The sequence below is a fragment of the Plodia interpunctella genome, chromosome 24 (assembly GCF_027563975.2).
Source record: "Plodia interpunctella isolate USDA-ARS_2022_Savannah chromosome 24, ilPloInte3.2, whole genome shotgun sequence".
NCBI lineage: Eukaryota > Metazoa > Arthropoda > Insecta > Lepidoptera > Pyralidae > Plodia > Plodia interpunctella.
The window spans coordinates 2,191,955-2,219,798 of record NC_071317.1 but is presented as its reverse complement, the minus strand read 5'-3'; the positions used below and the strand labels follow the sequence as shown (position 1 = coordinate 2,219,798).

The following is a 27,844-nucleotide window of genomic DNA, read 5'->3' as shown; positions in this document are numbered from 1 at the left end:
GCAAGCGTCATCATCATTACAAGCGCATCCACTGTTAAATTAATTCGATCACATGCTGTGTTTAACTAATGATGTGTTGAAAGTTATCGATAAAATCCTAATCCTAAAAAGTAAGTTTGTTACTTTCCAACGGTTCGTTCAAAAAGTTCGATATTCAATGTCAATACGATTCAAAAATAGGTGACGTTACTGTGCATGAAATAAAAAACGTAGGTATTTTATGAAAATATATAATATTTTTTATCTAGCTGTTCAGTCTCACTGCTGGGCAAAAGCCTGCCCATTTTGTTACCAACCACTTCTGTTAAACTTATTCTATTCAATAATCCAAACGAATAATAAACCGCGGGTAATATCGGAGGGCAGGGGGGGGGGGGGTGCATCTAGTCCAAATCCTAATGTTTGTTTAGTATGCAGAAAGACATAGGGTACCTTTCAAATTAACGCGGATGAAGCCGCGGGCAAAAGCTAGTTAATATTATAAATGCGAAAGTAAGTTTGTTTGTTACCTCTTCACGCTGTATTTACTCAACCAATATTCTTGAAATTTTGCATACATGTAGTTTGAAGTTTGGAGAAAGACATAGGGTACCTTTCATCCTGGAAAAAAAACTGTTCCCGTGGGAAATTCACGCGGGCGTAGCCGCCGGCAAAAGCTAGTATCTCCTAAACACATGAACACATAACAATCCTTTTTGTATGACGCCCGAAATATCCGAACATACTTAAACTTTGATAAACCAGTTTCTATTCCGAATATTCATGCATATGCAATCAATAACAGCGTGCAATTCAATTTGCTATATTGTGATTGTAGCTGCTGACCAATCCATTGATGTTCCGATGTTTGTTTGTCAGTAAATTACTGGCAGACTCAATTTTGCGCTGAAAAGCTTGACATATTTGTTAATTTTGCAACAGACAATTAATTTTCTTGAGGTTATTTTGACATTCGTTATTAGTGGGAACCTATAATGGGTTTTTCCCGTTTTTCAGTTGGGAACTCTGATTGGTAGGAGGAGCGGGAATATTTAAACAGCTTTTAGTTCTACTAAAAATAAATAAAATCACAAAATGCTTCTATCAGAAAGCCTGATTCTGTTTCAATCGAAATGATCTCAGAAATATGATATAGTGGTTTTTATTTTATTTTATTCAAATCAGAATTTCAAAAAATTCCCTTTCTCAACTGAACGCGCTCTCTTTAATTTCGGCTGTGACGCCATAAAACCAGCTTAAAAAATATTTTTAAAATATTGAATATTTATTGCTTCACGTCAGCCCACTGGGAATGATGTTATGGCTTAGCAGCTGTTAAGTCATTTTACTCGCCTAGTACGTAGTATAAATATGTTGTAGGTAGATTGCATATTCTGACCGTTTTGGTAGGAATTTCCACTATCGAAACGAGTGCAAGAAATATGAATTTTATCGATATCGACACCACCACATCACTATTGTGAATTTAGCGCAACCGCCACTTTGGGCTATGGTTTGCCTAATTACTGTTTATTGTAAATATTAATTGGCAGTAAATCGTATACATGCCAGAACAAGCAGATTAACTGACGCTAATTCATTACAAATTCACCTCTATTACCAACGCATAAGGTTATTCATCCTCGCAGAGTAGTTTGCCATATTGCTGACTGCTCTAATTGGCTACTTGACTGGATAAAAAATAAAATTCAAATAAATCACCAAAAGCAATAATTAAATGTCACATTAATCAGTTTCATTAATAACTAGCGACCCATTCTGGCTTCACTTGGATAAAACCATAATAATAAAGATAAACTTTTCTAAGGAATCACACTATGCATTAAAAAACCTGTTGCGTATTTTCAATGATCTAAACCTACATAGGGACAGACAGCAGTACAGAAGCGACTTTGTTTGACGTGATTTACTATATATTATTCTCATTAAAAAAAGCTTTTTGGCTTTTAGGTTTTGAGCAAAAACAAAACGTTATATAACTTCGCTGTTCCATAAGCGCATTATATAATTTTTTGACATTATAAATCAATTAAAAGAAAAAAAACTAAAAAAAAACCTTTCATTCAAACGCTCCAAAAAGAAGAAAATACAATTTTCCTTTAAAATTGTAACTATCAACTTATAGCCTCATTATACACAATTTATATGACCATAAAAGCTTGTCGCCAGGTTTACTTGTGTAAATAAACTACCTAGTACCTATTTAATTGAGTAAAATACTTATAGGTACTTACTATTTTTATCTCAAAATTCCCACGGGAGCGAAGTCCCGGGCAACATATTTATATACACAATTCAAAATTGTTCCAAATTACATTATATTGAAGCCAAATGAACGTAAATGATGATTGAAAAGCAAATTGTTAAATTTAATATCGGTAAATATATGTGCTTTCGAAAATAATGTTATTATGCTTACTATCGCCGAATTCGGCTTGATTCCGAAGCGGATGCATGAACATGCGTAGTTTGTACCTACGAGTGTTTTAATTTATCGCAATGAAAAACCAGCAATGTATATCGATTGAGTTTATATTGGTATACGTGATTTTTTTTTTGCTGTTTTTTTAGGTAATGGCACGGAACCCTTCGCGCCCGAGTTCAGCTCGGTCTTGGCCGGTTTTATTATAAATCTATCAAAGAGTTAACGATTCACCTTCACAAATCACCACCTCGAATGGTGTTTGTTCATTGAATTTAATAACTATTTTCGAATACATTTGCCTTATTTCGTGGGAATTTTAATATAAAATATAGCCTATAGTAATCTTTGATAATATACGTTTCTAATGGTGTAATTATTTTTGAAATCGATTTCGTAGTTTCGGAAATTTCCCGTCTCAAACATACAAACTCACAAACGCTTACCTCTTTATAATAAGAGTGAGTATAGATTGGATTAAGTTTAATTATAATTAGTTTAAATATTATGTATTTAGTCTAAAACGCACTAATATTGAAACACTAGAGATAGAAGCACTTCAAAAATACTTACAAGTTTGTCCCACACAGCGTTTTGCGAAATGTTATGAAACAAAATAATCTTCAAGTAAAACAATCTTAATTATACAGGGAACATATCGCATTATTCCGGACGATAGCTCTTTAATTACTTTAAGAGTATTGCTCGTAATCTACACAATCGATTACGACGAATGGCCTCGGGCTTCGAAGGTTCCTATATGTTACTCCACTCGCTCGCTACATTGCTCGCGGCTCCGCCGGCAGAAAATAGTAGCTTATGCCATTCTCCAAAGGCCAAATTCTTACACAATCCAAGCTTTATTTTTTCCAACATTTTTTTCAGCACCATTTTTGCATTTACAAAAACAAAAAGTTCGAGCGGTCGCAGTGAAGTGACAGATCCGAATTTTTTCGTTTATAAATTTGCATAAAACCATCGAATAAAATTGGAGATAATCGATGATGAGAACTTTATTTGCTTGAGAATCGGGCCCCAATTCTCTATAAGTATAGAAAAAAAACTTATTTATTTATATTTATCTCATATACGATTTATCTCATATACTGCTAGGAATATGCTTCTGTACACACAAGATAATACACTTTTCAACCATTCTACTCCAAATAAAAATAAATTAGGACAAAACTTTTGAAGTATCCAGACTCGCTAAGTAAGTGATCTAAAGATCAATGATTATTGATATCTATTATTGACTGTTCCCCAAAATAAAATTGACTTTAAATAACATAGCGTTAGTTTAAAAGAGAATTAGATTTCCCAGTGGACGAGAGATTTACATCCACCGGCGCTCACAAAATTTATCAAATACTTCGTTTCAGAAGTTTTGGGCCTTGTTAATCCACTTACCTTTAAATTATATTTAAAAGTACCTACTTTTCGGAACTCATTCAGACATTGCTGTTCTGTGCTAGGCCTATTAAATACTTTATTTACCAAAAGAATAATAGTTTTACAGATACATTTAGGTAATATTAACTTTGTATATTTTAATTTAGATCTAAACATACACACAGACTCTCTCTCATTTTTGTATGTTCGCAGATACATACGGGCCTGAGACGCCCCGAATCCCGGGGTCAGACTAAAATAACCCTTAAAATTTCGAAGCTGTGATTTTGTAACCGGCCGCTTGCATGACGACAACTCTAATTTAGGAATGCCATTATGCCTGACAAGGTTGTGTCACTTGGTCACCTCGTACTTAGCTACGGAGCAGTAAAATAAACAAACTATACATCTACATACATCTAGATTCGACGACCTTCGTGGCCTAATGGTCATCATGGCGGACTGCTTCACTAGAGGTCTCGGGTTCGATCCCCGGTCTCCGGTCAGGTCATGCTGGAAAATGAACTTTTTCAGATTGACTTGGGTCTTGGATCTATATAATATGTATTTTATAGAATGTAGTATAGTTGAGTTACTTTGGGGCTAATTCAATCTGTGTGATTTGTCCGTATTTTTTATTTATTTAATGTATTTATCTGCCTAGATGTTCTATTCAGAGCCAATGTAGGTTAGGTACATAATATAGTCTTACAAAATACACATTTCATTTCGGCTTTTAATACCAAATAGTGAATACGTTCTATAAACGTAAAATATTTTCTTGCAGTGACGTGAATGAAATATTTATTAGATGTCATTCAATCATTTATAACATTCAAAACTACATTCATGCAAGAAAGCTCTGCTCCGGGGATATATGAATTATTAGCTTTTGCTCGCGGCTCCGTTCGCGTGAATTTCCCATGGGACCAGTTATTATTCCGGGATGAAAAGTACCCTATGTTCTTGACAGTACTTCAAATTAAATTCATGCAAAATTTGAAGAAGATTGGTTGAGTAGATAAGCCGTTAAGAGAATAAAAAAGGAAACAAAAAAGTATGTGCGCGTTTAATACCTGTTGTTTAATATATAATTATGCAACGGGAAAGTTTAAAAGTAGTCATCATCATATCGAGTACCTATGTTATTATTGCTAACACTGTTGTCAGATTTTGTTCAAGTCGCCTAAAGGCATCTGGCATGATTTTTACGGCTACTTACCGCCATCTAGTGGCAGGCAGTCGCATACACATTAAGGAACTAAACTGTCAACCAATGTGCAGGTTTCCTCACGATGTTTTCCTTCACCGGAAGCAAGTCGTGGTCTATAAAAACTACAAAAGTAAAGAATCAGATTGATATACACGCTCACTCATATGGCCCGAGTAAGATACGAACCTGAAACCTTTCAATATACAGGCGGGCGGGCGTCTTAACCATTACACCACCATCGCTTTAAAAGTAGATTGGCAGATAATCTCCTGTAGCAAGGGTGGGATTCGAATAAGGGAATTTCACATAAGGTATGCAATGCATGCATCAGTTACTCGATCACCAAAGTTTGCCATTTCAACTATTAGTACACTCATATCAACTTTTACTCGATCAACGGTTAAATAAATTAGAAAATTACATAAAATCAGATTTATTTGAACAATATTTTAACCGTTCCGCTTCGGTAGACTATCCGTTCTCATCTAAGGGATGATATTGTTGCTGCATAAATCAGGGGAGGTTCGGGACAAAGTAGGGTGACAAAGTATTTGTTAGTTAACATGACTTATTTAAAAATAATATAAAACTTCGATGATGGTCTGGGAGTAATGGAGAAGCATAGAATGCACTATATAACTTAGTTACGTATTAAGATTGTTGTGTATACAAATAATAAGTACAAAAAGAACTTAGTTAAGTTAGGAATTTCGGAATTCCATTTTATATTCTACCCGTGTACGAAATTGAATGAAAATCCGTCCAGTATTTTGCGTGATAGACTACCAAACATACACACATACAATATACTTGATATTTGGCGACTAATGGTCATCATGCCGGACTGATACACTGGAGGTCCCGGGTTCGATCCCCGGTCAGGTCGACATGGAAAATGAACTTTTTTAAATTGACTTGGGTCTTGGATGTTTATCTATATATGTATATATGTTATAAAATATAGTATCTTTGAGTTAGTATCCCATAACACAAATCTCGAACTTACTCATGGGCCAACTCAATCGGTGTGATTTGTAAATACATTTATACATTATATTTATACATCCTCACAAACTTTCGCATTTATGATATAAGTAGGATGATTCAACCATTTACCAAATTAATTACATATAGACATAATATACATACAGTATCATGTGATATCCCTTTTGGGACTAAAACAGCCAAGACTTGCGGCCACATTTAGGTATAGTGGGCTTGTCGGCGTAATTGAGACCACAGAAATGAAATATAAAACTGTACTCATTCAACATTTAAGAACAAGAGACCTTATCGGTGGAGCTCTTTCCATCTCACTCTATCTTCAGCCATCGTTTTAACCTCCCTGTACGACACAATTCTTGCTGTCTCCTTCTTTTAGTCCATAAGCCCTTCTTGATTTTCCTTTTCCTCTTTTCGCTTCTATTTTGCCTTCTATTAGGTTTTTAATTAGATCATCATGCCATAGAAGGTGACCAAACATTGGTCAACGCCTCGTTTTTATAACTTTTTATAACGTTCTTTTTTTCCTTGTATACAAAACTGTACCACAAATATCCAAATTTATGGATGCCCTACCTCTATATATTTTCTGTTATTCAGAGCCACAAAATTGTTTATTTGCCAAATATAAAACCAACGGAGTGAGAAGATAGCGACATTGAAAGATTCGTCATTTATTTTAACAATGATTTAACAAAACGACGGATTAAAGTACAATAGGGATTCGTTTAAAGCATTTTATTTATTTTACACAGTCCGGGTGTGTAGTTATATAGGATTCCACACTAAAAGGGTCTTTCTTGTTTTTCTTGTTTTTCAAGTGTTAATGTTAATTTCTAACACTGGTGTCGGACTTTATTTGAGTCGTCTAAACGCATCTGACATGACTTTTACGACTGCCTGCGCCTGGTCTAGTGTCGAGTACCTAATCGCATAAATACTTAAACTATCAACCAGGTGTGCAGGTTTCCTCGCGATGTTTTCCTTCGCCGGAAGCAAGTTGTGGTCTATGCAAACTACTATACATGAGTCAGATTGGTATACGAACTCATGTGGCACGAGTATGATTCTAACATGGTTGACCACTACCGCTCCAGAACTATTTGAAAATATCTAAGATTAGATGTTGCCCGGGGCTTCGCTCCCGTGGGAATTTTTAGATAAAATATAGCCTTTCTAATGGTGAAAGAATTTTTGAAATCGATTCGATAGTTTGAGTGATTACTCTTTATAATAATAGTATAAATGTAAGACGACACTAAAGTTGCTGGCATCATCTTATCTGATAGAAAAGAACTGACATACATTTGGAGAGCCTGGAACATACATTTTCCAAACAAACTCTAGTTTTTTTTAAGAGAATTTAATCCAGAGAGTGGAGACTTGGATGGATTTTGAACATATAAGAACATTACGAAATGTTCTTATATCTGTGAGTAGTTCCATAAAAAGACGACTTCGAGATGAAGATTCGCCGAATTTACCTAAAACTGAATACTTTTTTCGCTGAGAAATGTTTCATTAACATTTTCGCGCACGCTGCGACTGGAGCAGAAATGATTTCGGGATTAAAAGCCGTTCCAGAAGCGATATCGTTTGGGAAAATTTAATCAAAGGATTATATAGAAATATAGACGCGGATTCGGAAGATTTGTTATGAATTTTATATACAGATTGTTGTACAGTCGTCTGTTTGTCGGGAGCGATGCAATAGCACGGGAAAGAGAATAAAAAAAAACATTTTTGACACAAGCTTTTATCGTTGTCAGAGAGATCCATGGAATTAATAGGTATTTCATACAACGGAGTACCCACTAATTCATTGGAGAGATTGCACTGAGGAGTTCTCTCGTTGGACACCGACCAGGGTGCACCATCTGGTCATGCAAATTAAACGTGTGTTCAAAATTTTAGCTCGATGGTTGTTGAAGATTGCTTTAGAATTGAGTTACAAAATTCCACCAAAACATACATTGGAAGTGTAATAAAAGTTTCTAAAAATATGATTAGGCATTTTGGCAGTGTTACGTCACATAGGTATTGAAAGACATTGTGTCTCAAAGGGCGTTTGATAAGATTGATTGATTTAAAGGTCAAGGCAACGTGTATTGAAATAAGACTTTTACATGGTGACATACAGTATATAGTAGTATTGTAGTATATATATAGTAGCAAATGTAGCCTAACTACTTTTATTAATATTCATTTTGGTTCTGCCACTGCAAACATTTTAGATACTATTTACTAAATACATATTTGCTAAATTTTCTTTTCTAAAAGTGAGTTGCACCAATCAACTTTGAGGTTGACTTTAATCCGCGCGAAGCTAACGTTTAGACAAAATGGTTTAGTTTACGTTTGCAACCCACTCTAAGTAAGTTTATATACAATTTCACATGGGAGCTTTTCTTGGATATAGTATTTTTTTTGCAAAGTAAAATATTTGTGATTACTCTGTTGCTCGGAGTTATCCTTGTCAGCCGTGCTGTGCATTTTGTGCTGTGTAAAAAAATTAATTTTGAAAGCGAATATTTCAATAAAAATGTGTGTTAAGATTGTTATTTTGTAGCGTGTGGTTGATGTTTAAATAACACCGCTAAGTTATCCATCTTGTCACCAGATGTCGCCGCTATCCTTACAAAACATTAATTAGTGTCAGGTTAACCCAAAAAAACCCATTAAGTTATCTATTCATCGTGATTTATCAAGCTTTTGGGTTTATTAAGATTCATTGATATTCGAACAAGAAATGTAATTAAACCATTATTTTTTATTATACAATTAGTATCGCTACTAATTGTATAATAAAAAATAATGGTTGAGAGGTATTATAAATTTAAAAACAGCACAGAAATTGACACCATAAATAAATGCTATGAATACGTTCTAACACAAGTTTTATTTGTATCAATTTACAACAAAATTTACACAGAAAATGAAACCTCTCTAGTACACAGTTATAACTCCATGTTCCACATTACACTAGGTAGGGATAGCTAAAACCTTGTTTTCTTTCCGTGGTTAAGATATACATACAAAACTAATATGTTAAACATTTTTATAGATTTTGAATAAGAGATTAACTGTAATGTTCAGAAACTTCGGTTATACCTACGCAAAAAGGTAAATAAATGTATGGTGACAATTTTTTTATCACGAGAACTCCAACGTTCGAAACCTGTGTTATAGGATTCTATCATAACGATACGATTAAAAATTATATGTTATTAATAATATGATAATGGCCAAACCTAGGTTTGAATGGAACCGTAAGCAAATACGTCTACGTCCAGGTATTGCCAACTGAGACCACTACTGCCGCACAATTTATAAACGCAGTAAGTACATAAAAACAGTTTCGAGAAAAACGCGGGCAAAGTTGGAATTTTGTTTTTAATTGCCTACAGTCAGTTATGCAAAAAATTGTAAAAAAAATATATGGGCTTAAAGAGCAAAACTTGAAGATTATTCTGATATTGGATTCATGATTTTTTTTAAATATTTCCTGTATAAAATATCAAAAAAATTGTTTTGGTTATGGCTTAACTTAGCTTTCACTCGATACTTATTACTGATGTACGCAGTGTGATTGTCTAGGTACTACTGTAGTACCTAGGTTTAGCGGCCGGTCAAATCAAGGTAGTCGCACTTCGGAGTTTATCCGTAACATAATATATAAACATCCGGGATCCAGCTCAATCTGAACTAGATCTTTTGCATTCTTGACCAGACCGGACCAGGTACTGTGAAACTGGTAGTAGTAGCATAGATAGTAGAGAAACGGTAAAAAAATCGATGAAAATAAACAGTTTTTGTCACAAACACGATCAAAAGTGGAACAATTTAGACAAATAACTTTCGTGTCTTTAATAACACGCTTGCTTGTGAAAAATTGAGGTCATTTTCCTTTTAAGGCACCGCATGACCCCTAATGTTGTGCGATTAAGGGTTGAGGTACACAAATGACCATTTTAACAGGAAACTGCCAATCAACTGCTTCGTCCATGTTGTTCTTTGTGAGTCAGAATTAGGGTTGTCAACTATTTTTAAAAGCTTTTAAAGTCGCTTTCCTCTCTCTATCCCTATGTATGCTTAGATCTTTAAAACTACAGAACGGATTTTGATACGGGTTTTTAAAATAAATAGTGCGATTCCTGAGGAGGGTTTAAGCGTATAATTTATGAAGGTTTTACCCGAGCGAAGCCGGCACGGACCGCTAGTATAATATTATAGTTCAGTATCTATAAAAATATATAAAAGTTAAATTAGTATAGTTCCAATATCCCACTAATATTATAAGGGAAGTTTGTGGGTAAGTTTGTTACTTCTTCACACTCAAACGGCTGCGCCAATTTTTATGGAATTTGGTAATGCGATAGATGATATCTTGGATTAACACTTAGGGCACTTTATCCTGAAAGTACAAGATTCCCGTAGGAGGTATTTTTTTTAAATAACTGCTCGGGTAAAGCCGTGGTATGCAGTTATACATGAATTTATATTGTGTTGCTTTTGTTATCAGGGGTTTATATTACTTTTTAAATAATAGTAATTAGACACCCTAACAGGGTAAGTATCATAAAAAAGTTAAAGCATCAGTTTCTTTCTATCAATATCTAATATTATAAAGTGCGATAATGACAAAATATATTTTAGCTCTTTTTTATAAACAATGGAAGAATAGTACGGATAGTATATTATTTTTTAGGTTGGCAACCCTGTTAAGAAAGGTTATTTAGGTCGATTAGTCCACATTGTTGTTGAAATTTGTTTAAATTGTAGAGCTGTGACCATTTCGAATATTTACTTTGCACTATATTTCGAGGATCATGGTGACTCGCTCGTCTGGCCTGCGATATGTTGCTCGGCTGTTGGTTAAGCAACTTTTTCGATGTTCAGTCACGGAATGGTGACCACAAATGTGTCATCTCGTGTCTTTAGAAGGCACGTTAAACTATTGTTTCTGATTTTATAATGCACTATTTACAACGTGTTGTTGGGGGGCTTAACGTCAACACTTTATGGGAAAGCGGTTGTTACCCATCCGCCGCCAAGGCTAAGGTATTCTTCTTATCCATCCATAAAAGCTGAAATGACCCATTGATGTGAGTGCTCTTATTTTTGACTTTTTAAAAGGGACAGAAATAATGATTCTATATCTTTTCCAAACCTAGAAGACGTCATTAATTAACACCATTTGTTGGATTACAAGCATTTTGCGCGTTCATAAGAAAATTCACAGCTTGTTAGCAAAACAATAGACGCATTGGACGAAATTAATGGATCTTATGCCGGCCGGCTCCGCACTATCGCGGACAGGCCTACCATCAACTTTTACGGAACGATTCCAATGCAACTCAGTTCAATTATGAACCTAATATGAATGACTAAAAACTCGATGCTACGAACAAAGTGAACCGCGGAGGTTTACGTGACGATTTGGCATATATTATCGTCACATAAGTGAGAAAAGGAACTTTTCACATCGGATTGGAAGTTTCAGAAACGCCGGCGACGTGTGCCTTGTAGAATAAATTAAATTAAGCTGATCTATAAATCGCGACGGTATGTTACTGCGTATATTTTCTCATAAATCTTGCAAGTTTCTGGTATACATCACTCTCCAATATGTTAGTGACGGGCTGGGCACCATTGTTTACCCCCAAACTTTAGATACAGTCACCAGCACATCAAGCTACTCAATTTCATTGAAAATTCATCGCTATTACTACTTCATAAAGATCATTTTTAACGTTGGGTTGCTTGTACTAGATTTTAGTTCTATTTGTCTAAGATTTTGTGTTATTTATTACTGTGTTTAATTGAAGTTGTTGACAATTTGATTGTGTTTTGAGTATAATTTTTAAATGAAGTTAGGCTACTGGATTTTTAAGTATTAATTGTTGTAACTATATTCGAGGCTGTGGCGCCACAAAGCCAAGGTCAACGTAAAATAAATCTTATTTTGATGATTCTATTTGGAGTTTACAAACAGCCGCTGACATCAAACATCGTTGTAAATGCTATTATTGCCAAGATTATGCTGCCGTTCTTATCATAAGTGCAATAACTAGGTTGTCGTTACTTTTGAGAAAAACGCGGGAAAAAAAATAACTTTGTTTTAAGTCTATATCTGCCCTTATTTAAGCTACCATGAAACCTGGCAGAGAAAAATGTATAGTATATTATAAAGTGCCTTTAAATTGTAAATAAAGTAACTCAAGTTATTGAAATCACGAAATTGTATTTATGCTTAGTATAAATTTGTAAACCGTTTTAATGATTCCTAGTCGTTATCACAATAAGCAATAAGTAATATAGTAATTGTAGTGTTTATAATTAGTAAATTAATTAAAGCTCTCATAGAGCTTTTATTATTAACAATAGGGAAACATTTTTTTTCACTTGAAGGAAATCGAGTTCTTTCCAATCACAATCGTCATGCATCTCTATACTTTATAGTCAAATCCCCTAGGCACACTAGTATCACAAATAGTAAATAAAATAAATAAATATATTGGGACAAATCACACAGATTGAGCTAGTCCCAAAGTAAGTTCGAGACTTGTGTTATGGGATACTAACTCAACGATACTATATTTTATAATAAATACATATATAAATAAACATCCAAGACCCGGGCCAATCAGAAAAAGATCATTTTCCATCATGACCCGACCGGGGATCGAACCCGGGACCTCTCGGTTCAGTGGCAAGAACCTTACCACTGCGCCACCGAGGTTGTCAAAGTGTGTGTTGTCATAGTGTGACAAAGACATCACTTTATACTGCAATACGTACCCGAAAACCCTCACAAGATTTCAAGTTGCGACTGGAAGAGAAATACCGAACAAAAGGAACTACTTCAAACTTTTATACCGAAACATTTATTTCCCATTATGATACAGACTTAGGTATGTCGTTGTATTGTAAGGAGATGTCTTATGTACGATGTTATTTTGTTAGCATTCGTAGGTATATAAACAGATACAGGTGACATGTCAGTCATCAGTACATTTATTTTAGATTAAACATTTTCTTTCCACACAATAGGGAGTATTACTGCGCATGTATCCCGCCAGAGGGCAGCACTCTATGATAGGTAAACAAAAGCATTGCCGCCTTTTGCTAAGTTGTTGAAAACGTTTATTTTACAGTACTTTATTAATCCTTTCATTATGTAAGCATTCGTTTGTGAAAATAATTAATTTGAATTTGAATTTTCACTGTAGCATATTCGGGTGCCGAAATATTGGGGAAAATCGTTTTCCATAAGATAAAAAAACTTCGAAAACTATGGGATACGCCTCACGCTGTAAAATTTTCGGTCCAGTAAACGGTCGAAAAGAAGCTCGGAACACTTCACACGTGAAGACTTATTAAAATATGGACTTCATACAGGTAAGATCTTTAGTCAAAATCAAGTTTATATCAGTTTATGACCACAGTTGAGCAAATAATGCATACCATAACCTAACATAGTGTTATTATTTTCAGGATAATCCACTAAATCCTTCCTTTTTCCTTTAAACTCGCATCACGATTGCGTAGAAGGTATTTTTGGTTGTAAATCTGCAGCAATATGGAATATTGGCGCTTTTTGCCTCCATTGGCAATGCTTGTGTACCTTAGTTGTACCAGTAGCGCCATCTGCGCTGAGCTTTGCGTAATATACCCTATTGGCTAGGTAAAAAATACAATGTTTGAAAGTATTTATATAATCAAACACGATAATTAAATGTCACTTTGATTGATCAGTTTTATTAATCATGAACTATTTTTTGTGTCTCATTAATCTGTGTCTATTAGAAATGCTTTTTGACTCCAAAATCCGTGACGTCACAATACATCCAGACGATGGACTTGTACCCATATATCAAATTTTGTTTTTGTTATTAGACATAATTAAGTATCTGATTTGACTTCTCGAAGAATAGCCAATTCTGGTCAGCTGATTGGCATAGAGGTACCAAATTCAAATTATTTCATGGAGAAAATTGTATAGATGTCAATGTGATCACCTGTAGATGTATTAGTAGACAAAACAGTGTGAACCGGTTTTATCCAGTTACAAGCCGTTATTAGACACGCACACATACGCTGCATGCTTGTAGTGTACCTACGAAGACATAATTGTATGAAGCATAGCCTCTGTTCCGATACCTTACTCCTGTGATCCCATGACGTCCAATGACGTCAAAATAAGTGTAAAAGACCCCTTCACAATTTGCTTTAGTTTTTAAAATTTTTATGTACAGTCAACAGCACGTTAACCTATCTAATTAATTCATATCATCCAATTCGTACATACTACCACGGCGGCCACAGGGAACTACGCAGGATAACTTGACATGCGATCGACTGTCGACTGTACAGCTCATCAATAATTCATTAGTAATATGATTTGTAATATATATATATATATATTATTTATTTATTTTTGCTTCAGTACACAACCAAAGCTAATCTATATGTACTACATAATATATCTCTGTATCCAAGACGATAATAACAAAAAAAACTATTACAATTCACACCACGTTGTAACTACTCTCGACTCAGCGAAAAATGTGTAGTGTTTGTTCGCGTGTAAATTCCACTGAAGGCTTCCCATTCAGTTTTGTTCCCGCTCCAATTGAATCTAACTCGAGTTTAATTGCAAACTCGATTGTTTTAACCACTGACTGTATCTTTTACTCAAACGATAAATACTACCTACATCCAAAAATAATATCCACTATTTACATATATAAGTAATTATGTTTCTCCTCTTTTGGAATTCACGGCACTAAGTCCGGTCCTTTGAGACGCTTGCGTGGGGATATGGATCCAAACGTAGTAACGCCCTTTGGAGAGTTTTAATGTTATGTAGGTCTCCCGCCGAAGCCCACTCCCGGTTATACCAATGAAATGATATGCCCATTAGCAGGTTTCGGCGGGAGTGTGAACTATTGCAGAATAATGGATACAAGTACTGATCTATGGACTTAAAATGGGCTATTGCAAAGAGTTCGGACACCTGCCATAATCATGATAACTGACTATTCAGTGCCAGGTGGTGACTCGCCGCTCACTGGATGGGCCCCTCAAATCAGTCGCCGTGATTGGCGACAAAGGGGCAACATTGACGTGACGCTAAGGGTGTAGAGAGGTGAGTGTAATATTTTTATTATTATACTATTTACATATATACTAATTATGGGTACCTAATTACTTTAATACGTAAAGTATTAAAGTACGTTTGTTTAAAAATTATCAAATAGATATGTAACATATCGAACAGTGTTGAATAGGGTTAACTGGCATATTACATCAGGCCTATATATCCAGCAGTTAGTTTCATCTATCATATTGCAATGTGATATTTTATCAGAAAGTGGTAAAACAGTGGCCCTTAGCATTAGGTTTACTGTTTTGTTTTGCTAACAGATAAGAAAATGTATGAATAGAAAAAATAAATCTTTCAATAAAGATAATTTATTGTCGATATTTATGGTTTTCCCGAGGTCGTTATTATCAATGATATCTTTGTATACATGTCGCCATAGATAAAATAATTCTATAGACTATGCATATTGTATCTATTTAATCGATCTCACGACATTTTCTTAATCACCTAGTATATGGACAGACGATGTTTTACATAATTTTTATCATATGTTTTTGTGTATTTAAACGTTAAAGTTACTACTTTAACGTACTTTCGGTGATAAAAGTACCCTATGTGTTAATCTTAGCTATGTGTTAATCTTAGGTATCAGCTTCATAATATTAGAGGAAATATAAAACTTATTAAACTAGATATTGAAAACCCGATATTGCCCGGGGCTTCGCTCCCGTAGGAATACAATATAGCCTATAGCAATTTTGGATAATGTACTTTCTAATAGTGAAATAATTTTTGAAATCGGTTCAGTAGTTTCGGAGATTACCCGGCTCAAACATACAAACTAACACCTCTTTATAATAATAGTATAGACTAGTGGGATGTGATTATTCAAAGAAGCCTTAAGTAATTTTTTTTCCGTATTGATTATTGTTGATTAAGAATCTGGGTGAATAGATATTGATAAATATTTAATAATTCCTGACAATCATCAGCTTTGTAGATATAAATTACATTATCAAAATCTGATTCGTTCATAAAAATGTTTTATCTAAATATATTACATTTTGATTGATATCATTATTGATATCATTATGTTAGCAACATCCGTCGTTGGAACTGTGAAAAACCACCCGTGATTTTGGATAATTTTTAAATATTCTGCGTTAATTAATGTGGTTAATTTAGTGAACTATATTACCTACTGACATTTGATAAAACGAAGAACGGATTTAAAAATAATAAACAGAAAAATGTTTATATACTGGCCAAATTAAAAAAAAGTGCATTTAAAATTGTGTAATGTTCTAAATTTGAAAATAATTTAACAATTGTGATAAATGTTTTAGTTTAAAGTGAGAATGGGTGAATATATAAGATTATTGTTGCAAAATAAACAGCAATTGCTCATCACGGTGTGTAGTAAGTTTAGTTTTTTTGAAATTGTCCAATTAATAGTTAAAATCTAGTGCAAATAAGGTCCGTTTCATCTCTCTATCTTAGTCCGGTATCCACCAAATATGTACTCATTACTTCGTATGTAGTTGTGAAATATTAAAATAAAGTTTTAAATAGATATGCTTAGTTAGGCTTTTAAACAATCTTACCGTGTCCTTTTGTTTAGGAAATTACTTTCGTAGTTAATAAATATTTCACTTTAGAATATATACCTAACTATACCTATGTCTGAACTAGTATTTGAATTAATTTCAACAATATTTACTTTGAAAATGTTTCGTCAGGTCTCATAAGTAAAAACGGACTGTACCTAAGCTTTTGCCCGTGAATTTCCCACGGGAACAGTATTTTTTCCGGGATGAAAGGTACCCTATGTCCTTCTCCATACTTCAAACTATATGTAACTACCTAATTTCAAGAAGATTGGTTGAGCAGATAGAGCATGAAGAGGTAACAAACGAACAAAACTTTCGCATTCAGCACGCAGCTTTATTTCCAGTATACTTCGGCCCGCTCCTATATGGCTATGCCCTGGGCTGGTCAGCACCCATCCTCATGAAACTAGAAGACAGGGAGCGGACGCCTTTGTCTCATGATGTTTCGGACACACTGATAGGTTTCGTACCAACTGCTTTATTCATTGGGCAATTTTTCGGTGAGTTATTTATTGATTTACTAGCGGCATATTCCGGTTTCACTCGTGTGAAACCATAATCCATACAGATGTCGTGCTAGGTACCTAAAATGGAGTACATTTTGCAGATAACAAACTTGAATAGACTCAAATTTTGCTTGGAACCGTCACCGATATAAATATAGTAATAAGTATTATAAATAATAGAAAATTCTTAGTTTAATATAATATTATGTTATGTTAAACATGGTTTGCAGTTTGGCGTTTTTTGTCTAAGTGATAACTTGCAACTGTTTTTATGGATAAATAAATATATAAAATGTCAAAAACCAATTCTTTTCCAGGGCCGTTCATGATTATTAACCTGTCAAACAGCAAAGGTCGTAAACCGTGTTTGCTCCTCAGTACTGCCGCCATGTGCATAGCCTACATCTTACTGACTTCAGCCACACATATAACGACTATCATAATAGGCAGGATTATATGTGGTCTTGGCACTTCTATGGCTAACGTATTGAGTTCAGTATACATTGGTGAAATTGCGTGAGTATTTGTGTCTAAGTTGCTGGAAGCTAGACGCCATTTTGTTTTTAAATCACTTCAAATCAAACAGAGATTTCTCAATTCATCACGATTTTCTCAACTTCTGTCATTTTATTACTCGAAGATTTAGAAAAAAAAAAAAACATTATTTTTTTATACGAAAACTAGCGGCCCGTCTCGGGTTTACTCGGGTAAAAATATAATAAATTATATACCTAAAGTTTCCTCAGGAAATACACCAACCAATGGTGAAAACGGCATTAAAATCGGTGCAGTAGTTTTTGAGTTTATCGCGAACAGATAAACAGACGACTCATTGTATCCAAAATTATTTTAAAAAGTTTGTGTATTCTGTGTAACATAACCAAACTTTAATCGTATACATATATAAAAGGTGTATATATATATATATATATGTATAAGGTGTCCCAAATTACGTATAAGAATACAAACTGCTATAAATAAGTAAGTACCTATGTTTCAGACCCTCTTCTCGAAGATCGTGTTCGATTTTCCTTTAGGGCGAGGTCAAACTATTAGCGACACATCCAACGATCCCCTAAAACTTATGGCCCTGAATAAAAGTTATATGCCTCACCTCACACAAGTATTTGTTTATTTTTGGCTCTCTAACATAAAAACGGCTACACAATATCGCCGAATTCAGACAGACGGAAATGCCGACGCGAATGCGTGAACATGGCGTAATTTGTATGAGAGCTTTTACCGCAATGAAAACCCAAAATCGATTTAAGCCTAATCGCTAAAAATAATTTCTGGATAGCTGAATATAATAATTATTTGAAGTGGGGCTAATGGGTATGATGGCCACTAGACGACCGTGCACATTTCTTTAAGATGTTTTCCATCATCGGAATAAAGTTATAGTTGATTAAAACTTCTATAGGACTTCTACAAGAGTAGGATTCGAAACTCGGACCTTTCTATCGCAGATAAGCATCTTAACCACTGTAACTGTACGACTTCAACTGAAATCTTTCTTATCAAGTGGGTACTTGATAAGAAAGATTTCAGTTGAATTGATTTCAGATGATGCTAATAACATTAGAAATGTCAAATTTTATTCAAATCACCTAAAGGCGTCTATCATCTTCACCTACACTAATATAATAATTTCTAATTTCACATTTTTTATTATTTCCAGATCTACAAATATTCGTGGTATACTTCTGAACGGATCTGGTTTATTCCTCACGTTTGGTTGTTTACTCGTCTACTCTGTGGGTCCTTTCGTGCCCTATTACGCCGTCTCTCTTCTAGGACTGGTCATTTCTTTGGCACAGTTCGTTTGTATTTATTATTTCGTTCCTGAATCTCCTATATTTCATGCTATGAATGGTAAGCGCAAGATTTTATATATTACTAGCTGTGCCTCAGGGCTCCAGTGGTGTTTTCGGGATACAACGTACTCTATGTGCTTTATCAGGTCATATTCTAACTGTGTATCAAATTTTATTGAGATCCGTCCAGTAGATTTTGCATGATTGACTAATAAATATCCTCACATCCTCATTCGTATCCAAACGTTCAGATTATTAGTCTGAAGTAGGATTCGTTCCTTCGTTTTACTCGCTATAGTTTTAAATATTATACCTTTAATAAAAAAAAGAAATAACTCAAAATTTCACTTTTGTGGGAAAATACGTTCAAAGTTGAACACATTTGACGAACTGACTTCAAAATTCAATTAAAAAAAAACTAAATGAGATAATTTGATTTCAAAAATAGGAATGGATACTACCACTATAAACTTAATAAATTATTGTGTAAATAATCATTAGTTACAAAAGGAAAATATTGTTTTATATTATTTTGTAAATAGTTCGAACTTATTTCGCTTTATGATAAATTATGTATTCAGGTGAAGTGGTGTAACTCAACATGATACGGTTTTATTTTCAAATAATTGATATATATTGTTAACCTTTCATTTTTAGACTGTTTTATTATTACAGTTAAATATATGCAACCAAACTATTTTAAAATATTTCAATTTAGTAGTAAAATTCTAAAGAAATTACTTAAATGTTGGAAATAATAATTAATACAATTTTAATATTTATCTTTATTATCAGTCTCAAAAGTAATGGTGAGATCAGCATACGACTTCTTAATTAACAAAGTAGGTAGGTTAGGTACATAATATTTAAAAAAGAAATCAACAAAACGATAAACTTAATGTTTACATACTCTTTACAAAAAGTATTTAAAGTATTGTATATACCAATAAAATCAACTTCAATAACATCAACATTCTGTTTTATAATCCACTGTCTTGCTCATATTCGGCATAACACTCTTAAAAAACTAGAAAAAGGCACAATTCGAATTATAGAATTAGGTATAAAATATAAAAAAATCAACATAACTGTATACTCATAACAAAAAGTATTGACTTCTTAAAGTAGTGTATAAAAATATAAAAAAACAACCTATAACATCACAATTCGTTACATAAAGTTACATAATTCACAATTTGGCTCATATTCGGCACAACACCTAAAAATTTAATAAAAGGACTAAAAATGCACAATTTAAATTATAGAGTTATAAAAATCAGCATAATACGACGGAATCAAGGTTTTCGAAACAAGCTCTTTCAAATCTTTCTTCTTGTTTACACTCAATTCTTGTTTAGCTGTATAGGCTGACTTAAGTGTCACTTCTGTTGTAGGTATCATTTTCTTTCTTTTATTTCTTACATCTACTTCTTTGTAACAATCTTCTTTGTATGATGTTTTATAAAAAATAATAGTAGGGTTCTCTTTGGTCATACTTAAAACTTTTATCTCATTCCAATTAACTGTTTGCCCATCTGTATTTGTAGTAAAATTATAACCCCAATCTTCTTGTAACGCTTTTAAATCATAAAATTCTTTAAAATTTAATTCGTGTACATTTAAAGCAGGTTTACTCTTTTTGGAATTCTTTATTAAAGCTATATATTGATCGGGCGTGTATATTGGGCCCGACTTTAAGTTTCTTTTTACTTCCTTTTCAATCAGACTGTGTACACTATCGGCTTCATTTTGCGTGTGTCTTAACCTAAAAACTTATGTGTAATACTTTTAATCTTCAATGTGTGAACAGCAAATAGATACAGGGAAGTTATGTATTTATTCTTATTTTGGCTAAACGTGTTGTCGGAGTAGAATACAATTTCCTTTTCGTTCTCATCTTGGTCACATATAGCTTTTAAGTAATTCCAAATACATGTGTCAATTTCTACAGCGCCACGTTTTGCATCACACTCTGTCCAAAAATAACAATGTACATTTTCATAAGCTACTTTAGAATCCTTATTTGTCAATTCTGTTACAGTAAGATTATAGCAATTTAACTTTGACTTATAATAGAATGCTGAACTATCACCCCTCGGACACTGCAGAACAGCTTCTAAATCATAGACAACTACTTTAAAATTATCATTTACTTTTTTCGATCGTTAAGCTTTTCAATCCTACTAATATTCTTTTCTTCTAAATGTGTCATATAATCTTTTTCTAGGGGGATTTTCTGATCAGCATTTGAATTGTGGTAAGAGGTGCATAGATCACATTGGTCCTTTTTTGGTTGGAAAAATCCGAGATTAAATTCTGTGGTAAAGATTTTATAATATGTTATGTATGTTCCGGCTTCTTTATTTATCTCTTCTTGTTGTAATTTAAAATCATTATACAAATCTTTAATAGTTTTACTGCTCTCTATGTATTCTCTTGTGGTGTTTGACCATAAATAATGCGATTCTATCTTAGGAATAGAATTAATGTGTTTTTTATGTCAATTCTAATTTGGGGATCTATTTTTCTATGATTATTATGTTTTCCTCTTAGATCTTCTAGTTCAAAACCATTATCGCTGACTTTAGTCTGTACGGTAAATATCATACGATCTGATATATCCAAAGTTGACTTGAAAAAGGTTTTACATACTCTAATGTTAATATTATCAACGATAAAATAAAAACTTTTGTTGTCGCGCCTAGGCTGCGCAGCGTTTGAATATTTGTATTTAGGCTCAATTTCTTTCATACATGAACGAATGTAAGCCCTTTGCCTCAACAAGTCTCCTAAATCCCAGAAATTTCGAAATATGTTACACCTACTGTCTATGCTGATTTTTTCAGTAGGTACATTTTAGCCTGCATTTTTCTGTGCAAGGTTCTTTGAGACTTCGGGCTGGAATCTGTTTCTTCGACTTTGAAGAGGAAACATAAGATTTTCCCATATTGCGCATGCATTTAATTTGGTTCTGCTTCCATTTCGAGGGATTTTTTGTAAGTTTGCGCCCCCATTTTTGAGGAGAAGTTACAGCCATTTCGGACATTGATGAACTGGAAGAGCTTGATCCAACAAATAAGTAGTTTCTTCTTCGTTCGGGTCCAGTGTTTATGAAAGTTGGATCTGTATCACTCAGATCAACGTCACTTTCATCGGCATGCAAAGGAGATATCTGATAATTTCGTGTCTCTTGTCTTCTTAGATTGCTTTTCTTCTGTAATATGAAATAAAAAACTAATGAAATATTCATGAAATTAAATAATAATCTATACATAATTTAGTAATGTAACTGTAACTAGGTTATGCTAACACATTGGAGATAATAGATTATTTTTGTCTGTGCGACAAGCTCAAAAACTGCTGAGCGGATTTTCATGCGGGCAAAGCCATTTGCAATAGCTAGTAAATAATAAAATCCTTATTAATATTATAAATGTGAAGGTAAGTTTGTTTATTTATTTCTTTGTTACCTCTTCACGCTCAAATCGCTGAAATTAAATGTATGACTTGCCTGCCTACTCTTGTTCAGTTGCTCTGGGGGAGTATTTTCGATAACGTCATTTTCTTCATCTGTATATGAAACATGAGGCAAAGGGTTTGTTTCATGCAAGCTTTTGGTCTCTGAATTCGAACCAGAACTGGACGAGGACGAGTCAGATGATGAGCTGCTGGAGCTGGATGAAGATGAAGGCAAAGTAACTCCCAGAATGTTTGTGGCCACTATTTTACTAGGAGAGTTCATATCACGTGTCGTATTTTCGTTGTCGCTCATAGTCATATCACTATCATAACAGGGCACCAGACTATTAAAATTTTGGTTATTGATGTATTGGGGTTTCTAAAATATAATTAAAACCATTAATTGAATCAAAGTACTAACATTAAAAAGAAGTTCATGTTTACCAGGATTAATTAACTATAGTTATGAATTTGTTAATAAATAAATATTTAAAAAGCGGAGTTAATATTAAATATATTGCTGAAATGATAATGGCTAACTCTAATAGCTGTAGAAAACTTACTTCGTTGACAGCTACTTTATTGTTGTCATCGGATGATAAATTATTTTCGACTAAGCCTAATATTTTACGTGCCCTAGAAGAAGATGCCATGCTAAATAGATAAAAAAAAATAATCAGTACAATAAATTTGTCCAAGTACAATACAGTACTTAGAGTGCATACGATTTAGGTTAGGTACCTAATCGTATGCACTGTAACCTACTATAATATTTCATCATTGTACTATAATATTTCATGGAATAGTGATTTAACTCAAATAAATACAAATCATACGCAATTCATTTTGTATTAAAAAGTATTAAACTTAAATGCTATATTTTTTAAGTTGAAATGTAGTACAATAGCGATACAATACTTATTTCAGCTCTGTACCTCGAAGTAAATTTAAAAACAAAACAGCATTATCTCGGAATGATGTTCAATAAAACATTAATAATTTCCATAAAACTGAATCAAGTCTCAAATATTACAAAACAAATCACCAGAAATTTGCTAATATAGTGGAATAACTCTGAGAAGAAGCATTTTTAAAATATTTATAAGTTAAAAGATTACTAACCTGTATGTAATACACCGGCTTATTTAGCTTTGTGTCACTTTAAAAAAAAATAAAAACAGTCCAGCCTTCGACAAAGCCAGCGCATGACTGATTCTATCGCTTTACCGGAATCAACATGATCGCGCGGTTTTGTAAGAAAGAGACGACAGTTCATCTATTTCGTTCAATTTTGGAATATTACAACGGCTGTTGGGGTGAACGTATTGTCCTCGCCAAGTTATTCCGTTTTTTGATAAAAAGTCAAAATTTGTGAATTTTGAGTTATTTCTTTTTTTTATTAAAGGTGCGTATGTGTATTTTATCACGTAACTATATTAAAAACCTATGATCAAAGTTGGTTTTCTAAACTCTGGGAGTCTAATTTTAAGGGGTCATAATTATGTAATATAACATTTACAGGAATGGAGAAAGAAGCAGCTGATACACTAGAAAAACTAAATAGACGTGAAGACATAGATCTCTTTTTAACTAGAGCTAAAGAACAAGCTAAGCTAGACTCACATCTTAAAGAGCTATTTTCTGTTAAATGCAATAGAAGAGCATTCTTTATAACTACGCCTTTAGGAGTCCTGCTACAGCTTAGTGGAGTAATAGTTGTTACATTTTATGCTACGACGATATTTGATATAGCAGGATCTAGTATAGAACCGCATATAGCTACAATATTAATTGGATTGACGCAGTTTCTGTCCAGTGCTATTTGTCCAACATTTGTTGAACTTGGTGGGAGGAAAGTGTTGATGATGGTTTCTACAAGCATATGCAGTGTAAGCTTGGTATGTGACACTTGACTTTCCTTTATTTAAATCAATACCTCCATACTAATATTATCTAGTCTGTCTGTTCCGCTTTCATGGCTAAACGGATGGATATTGATGAAATTGGTGTACATGTAGTTTAAGAACCCCGTTTAAATATAGGCTATTTTTCGAAAATCAACTCTCAAATTAATATAATGGGGGTGAAAGTTTGTATGAAAATAATGTATGTTCAGCTTCCGCAGATAAATTCTAAAAAAGCAACAGCGCATTTGCTTTATGTAAGAAAAACTCACTTTGAATCTGCGAGCTTATTGAAAGATCTACTAGCGCTGGCCAAGTGATTGCAGGTCTAAGTGAAACTCACTTGACAATGTCGAAATTCTCCTGCAGCTCCCCGGGTTGACTTGCTATCTAATGCCGATGAAGCTGACTTGATGATCTGACTTCAGAAATTGGATGATTTTGAGTCTGTTCGTTTCAGGCTGCTTTTGGAGTATTTTTCTACTTGAGCTGGATAAGTCACCCAGTCGTGGACAGCATACGTTGGCTGCCTTTGTTATCACTGATTGTGTTTTTCATTGGACTTGACACAGGTATGGTATTGTCTAAAAGTTTTTTTTATTTATCAACTCGCGAATCGGTATCTGAATCTACACAAAAACAAAGCATTTATTATGATATTCACTTGCACTTTTTCGAGTCAAATTTCAAATCATAAAGTATTTCTCAAAACGTAACAATCTACTGGTACATTTGGTATCAGAATTTACCTAAAATCTACAAACGACTACATTCTAAAATACGAAAAGGACTCAACAAAAAAGAATTGCAATATTTGCCTGCAGCTAGGTTTGACTGCGACAAAAAGTAACTTATGTCACTCTCCAGTTCTCCAATTGTCAAAATTATGATTCTGCCCTGAATGTCAGTGAACCACGCTACGTCTCTAGATACACGTTTAACAACACACAAATCCTCATCACCATTAACATTCGTGATTTATTCTTCTTCTTCTTCATAGAGTCGACCATTATAATTGCAACATTACAATGTTGCTAGCCTATATTTTTTCGGAATGGAATTCTGCCACGGCCAGCGCATTTGTGTCCTTCATTTGTGATTTATTCCTATTATACCTGTAAATATACACGTAAAACAAGTATAATGGTTATATTATTTAAAAAAATATGTTATGTTGTTGTTTCTCTTCCAGGTTTTGGCATAATTCCCATGACTCTTCCAGGAGAGATGTTCAGTCCAAGCGTGCGAACGATAGGCACAATCATCGGCTTCCAAACTGCAATAGCATTCGGCCTTCTCCTGTCAGCCATCTTCCCATATATGCTGTACGATATGGGAGCTCATTATACCTTCTGGATCTTCTCATTCGTCTGCGCTTTCAGTTGTTTTTACACCGCCATGTTTGTCCCTGAAACTAAGGGGAAGTCCCTGTTTGAGATTCAGGAGATATTAAGTCGGTAATTTGTTTTTCAATACACTTACTGTTTATGACTTAAAATATGTTTACAAATATCTTAAGTAATATGAGACATCCGCGCGTGAATTTATCAGTCATTCCATTTCAAAATTCCACCTCGTATAATTTATCAACTTTATCTCACTTGTATCATGTCAAATGCGAACTATGCATATAATAAAAATACAAACACAATTAATGTAATGATATCTTCTCTCCCTGTTTGTCCTCAAAAAGAAAAGTAATTAATGTTGCGAACTAAAACGGGTTATTCAGTATGGGAGCACAAGCCACGTGTACCCACATATATGGTGAAATGGTTAAAACTTAAACAATATATTTTTGACCACACCGTTGCAGAAAATTTATAAAAATAATAAGTTTCAATCTGTAGATAAAACAGCCGAATATGGAAACTACCTTAATTCATTCAAAAATATGGTGAAACACTAAATTTGAATTGGCCTACTAAGTCCACAAGATCGTAATTAACTGCACCACAGCGCCGCCAATTTATAAAGTAGACAAAACATTTTTATCATATATCTATTCTATATATTTTTTTTTTATATGGACGTCTTGATCCAAAACTGCTCAGAAAAGGCTGGTGTTTAAAGCTAGCCCTATTTTAAACGCATCTGTACTTATAAACAGCAGTTTGCTCACAAAAATACTTTCTATTCGACCACACGAGCGATTTTTTCAGTTTGGCTAACTGAATATCCCTAAGTTAAAACTTATATTGGTACGCCGCGCGCCCCAATGAAAGCACAAATAAAAAAACGCTACAGAACTTGATGGCACAGGTTATGTTCCATCATGGTACCATCATATCCTGTAATCATTAATCAGTAGTCAGTGTTAATAGGATAATTGCAATTTAGTCAAATTAGATATTTATATGCCAGTTACTTGCATGTGTTACTGGTATCAAACGCAAATCCTCCTAAAGACTACTTGGGTACATCAAAAGAAGCAACTATTATTCTACGACTTTTCGTGATTCATAGTTTTTTTGTCATACTTATAAAAAAAAATACAATCTAAATTGCGATTCTAAACTTCTGAACTCTATGTAATAGCCAAGCAACACGAAACAGTTAAGTACAGTAGCGTTATGTAGCAGAATCGAACGTAGAGATAACGTTTTATAGAAACGACATTAAAACTAAAAAAAGCATATTTTGTATTTATTAAGTATGTTTAGACAAAAGTCGTAGAAAAAAATATGTTAGTCTCTATGTACCTTATGCGCCTTTGGAAGGATAAGCGTTAGATACCCTAACCCTGTATATAGAGTGACACGTGCCGGTAGCCGGCAAGTAAGTGTGTTGGCACGTATATTATCTCAGTATCTTGAAGTGTTGAACCCTTATAGATTTGTCATGTCTGTCTGTTGTCCGTCCGTCGGTATGTCACAGCAACTTTTTTCCGAAACTATAACAACTATACTGTTGAAACTTGGTAAGTAGATGTATTTTGTGAACCGCATGGGGTGTCTATGGATCTCGTGGAGGTCTTTAAAATGATATTGAGGTATCTAATATATTTTTTTCTAAATTGAATAGTTTGCGCGAGAGTTACTTCCAAAGTGGTAAAATGTGCCCCCGTGTAAATGTGTCCCACTAGTGAACTAAACTGTCCACCAGTGTGCAGGTTTCCTCACGATGTTTTCCTTCACCGGAAGAAACTGGTGGTCTATGAAAACTATTATATATCAGTCAGATTGTTATACAAACTCATATGAGTAGCATACGAACCTGAGACCTTTCGATCCACAGGCGGCCATCTTAACCATTACACAACCACTGCTTCTGTTGACTGATAGTGATGATCTCTGTCTTTCAGTAAAAGTTCAGTGTTTGTTTTTATGCCCAGCGGCGGGTCATAGTGTACATTCAACAGCACATCGACACACTCAAATTAATTGTAAATTCGCCGCAATTTCCGCCGC

At 34.0% G+C, this 27,844-nt stretch overlaps 1 protein-coding gene across 2 annotated transcripts; it reads left to right on the top strand.

The window, feature by feature from the left end:
* The first annotated feature begins 16,239 nt into the window (after positions 1-16,239).
* On the top strand, positions 16,240-26,168 carry LOC128680572 (facilitated trehalose transporter Tret1-like). 2 transcript variants are annotated; one of them, XM_053763810.2, is made up of 7 exons: positions 16,240-16,550; positions 17,093-17,248; positions 17,572-17,770; positions 18,936-19,129; positions 24,052-24,428; positions 24,895-25,006; positions 25,627-26,168. In XM_053763810.2, exons 2-7 carry the CDS (start codon positions 17,149-17,151, stop codon positions 25,893-25,895), a joined length of 1,251 nt encoding a protein of 416 aa, XP_053619785.1. In that variant the 5' UTR covers positions 16,240-16,550; positions 17,093-17,148; the 3' UTR covers positions 25,896-26,168. The 2 variants fall into 2 exon arrangements, with proteins under 2 accessions (XP_053619785.1, XP_053619784.1); XM_053763809.2 differs by having other exon boundaries at positions 16,240-16,557.
* Positions 26,169-27,844: the final 1,676 nt, after the last annotated feature.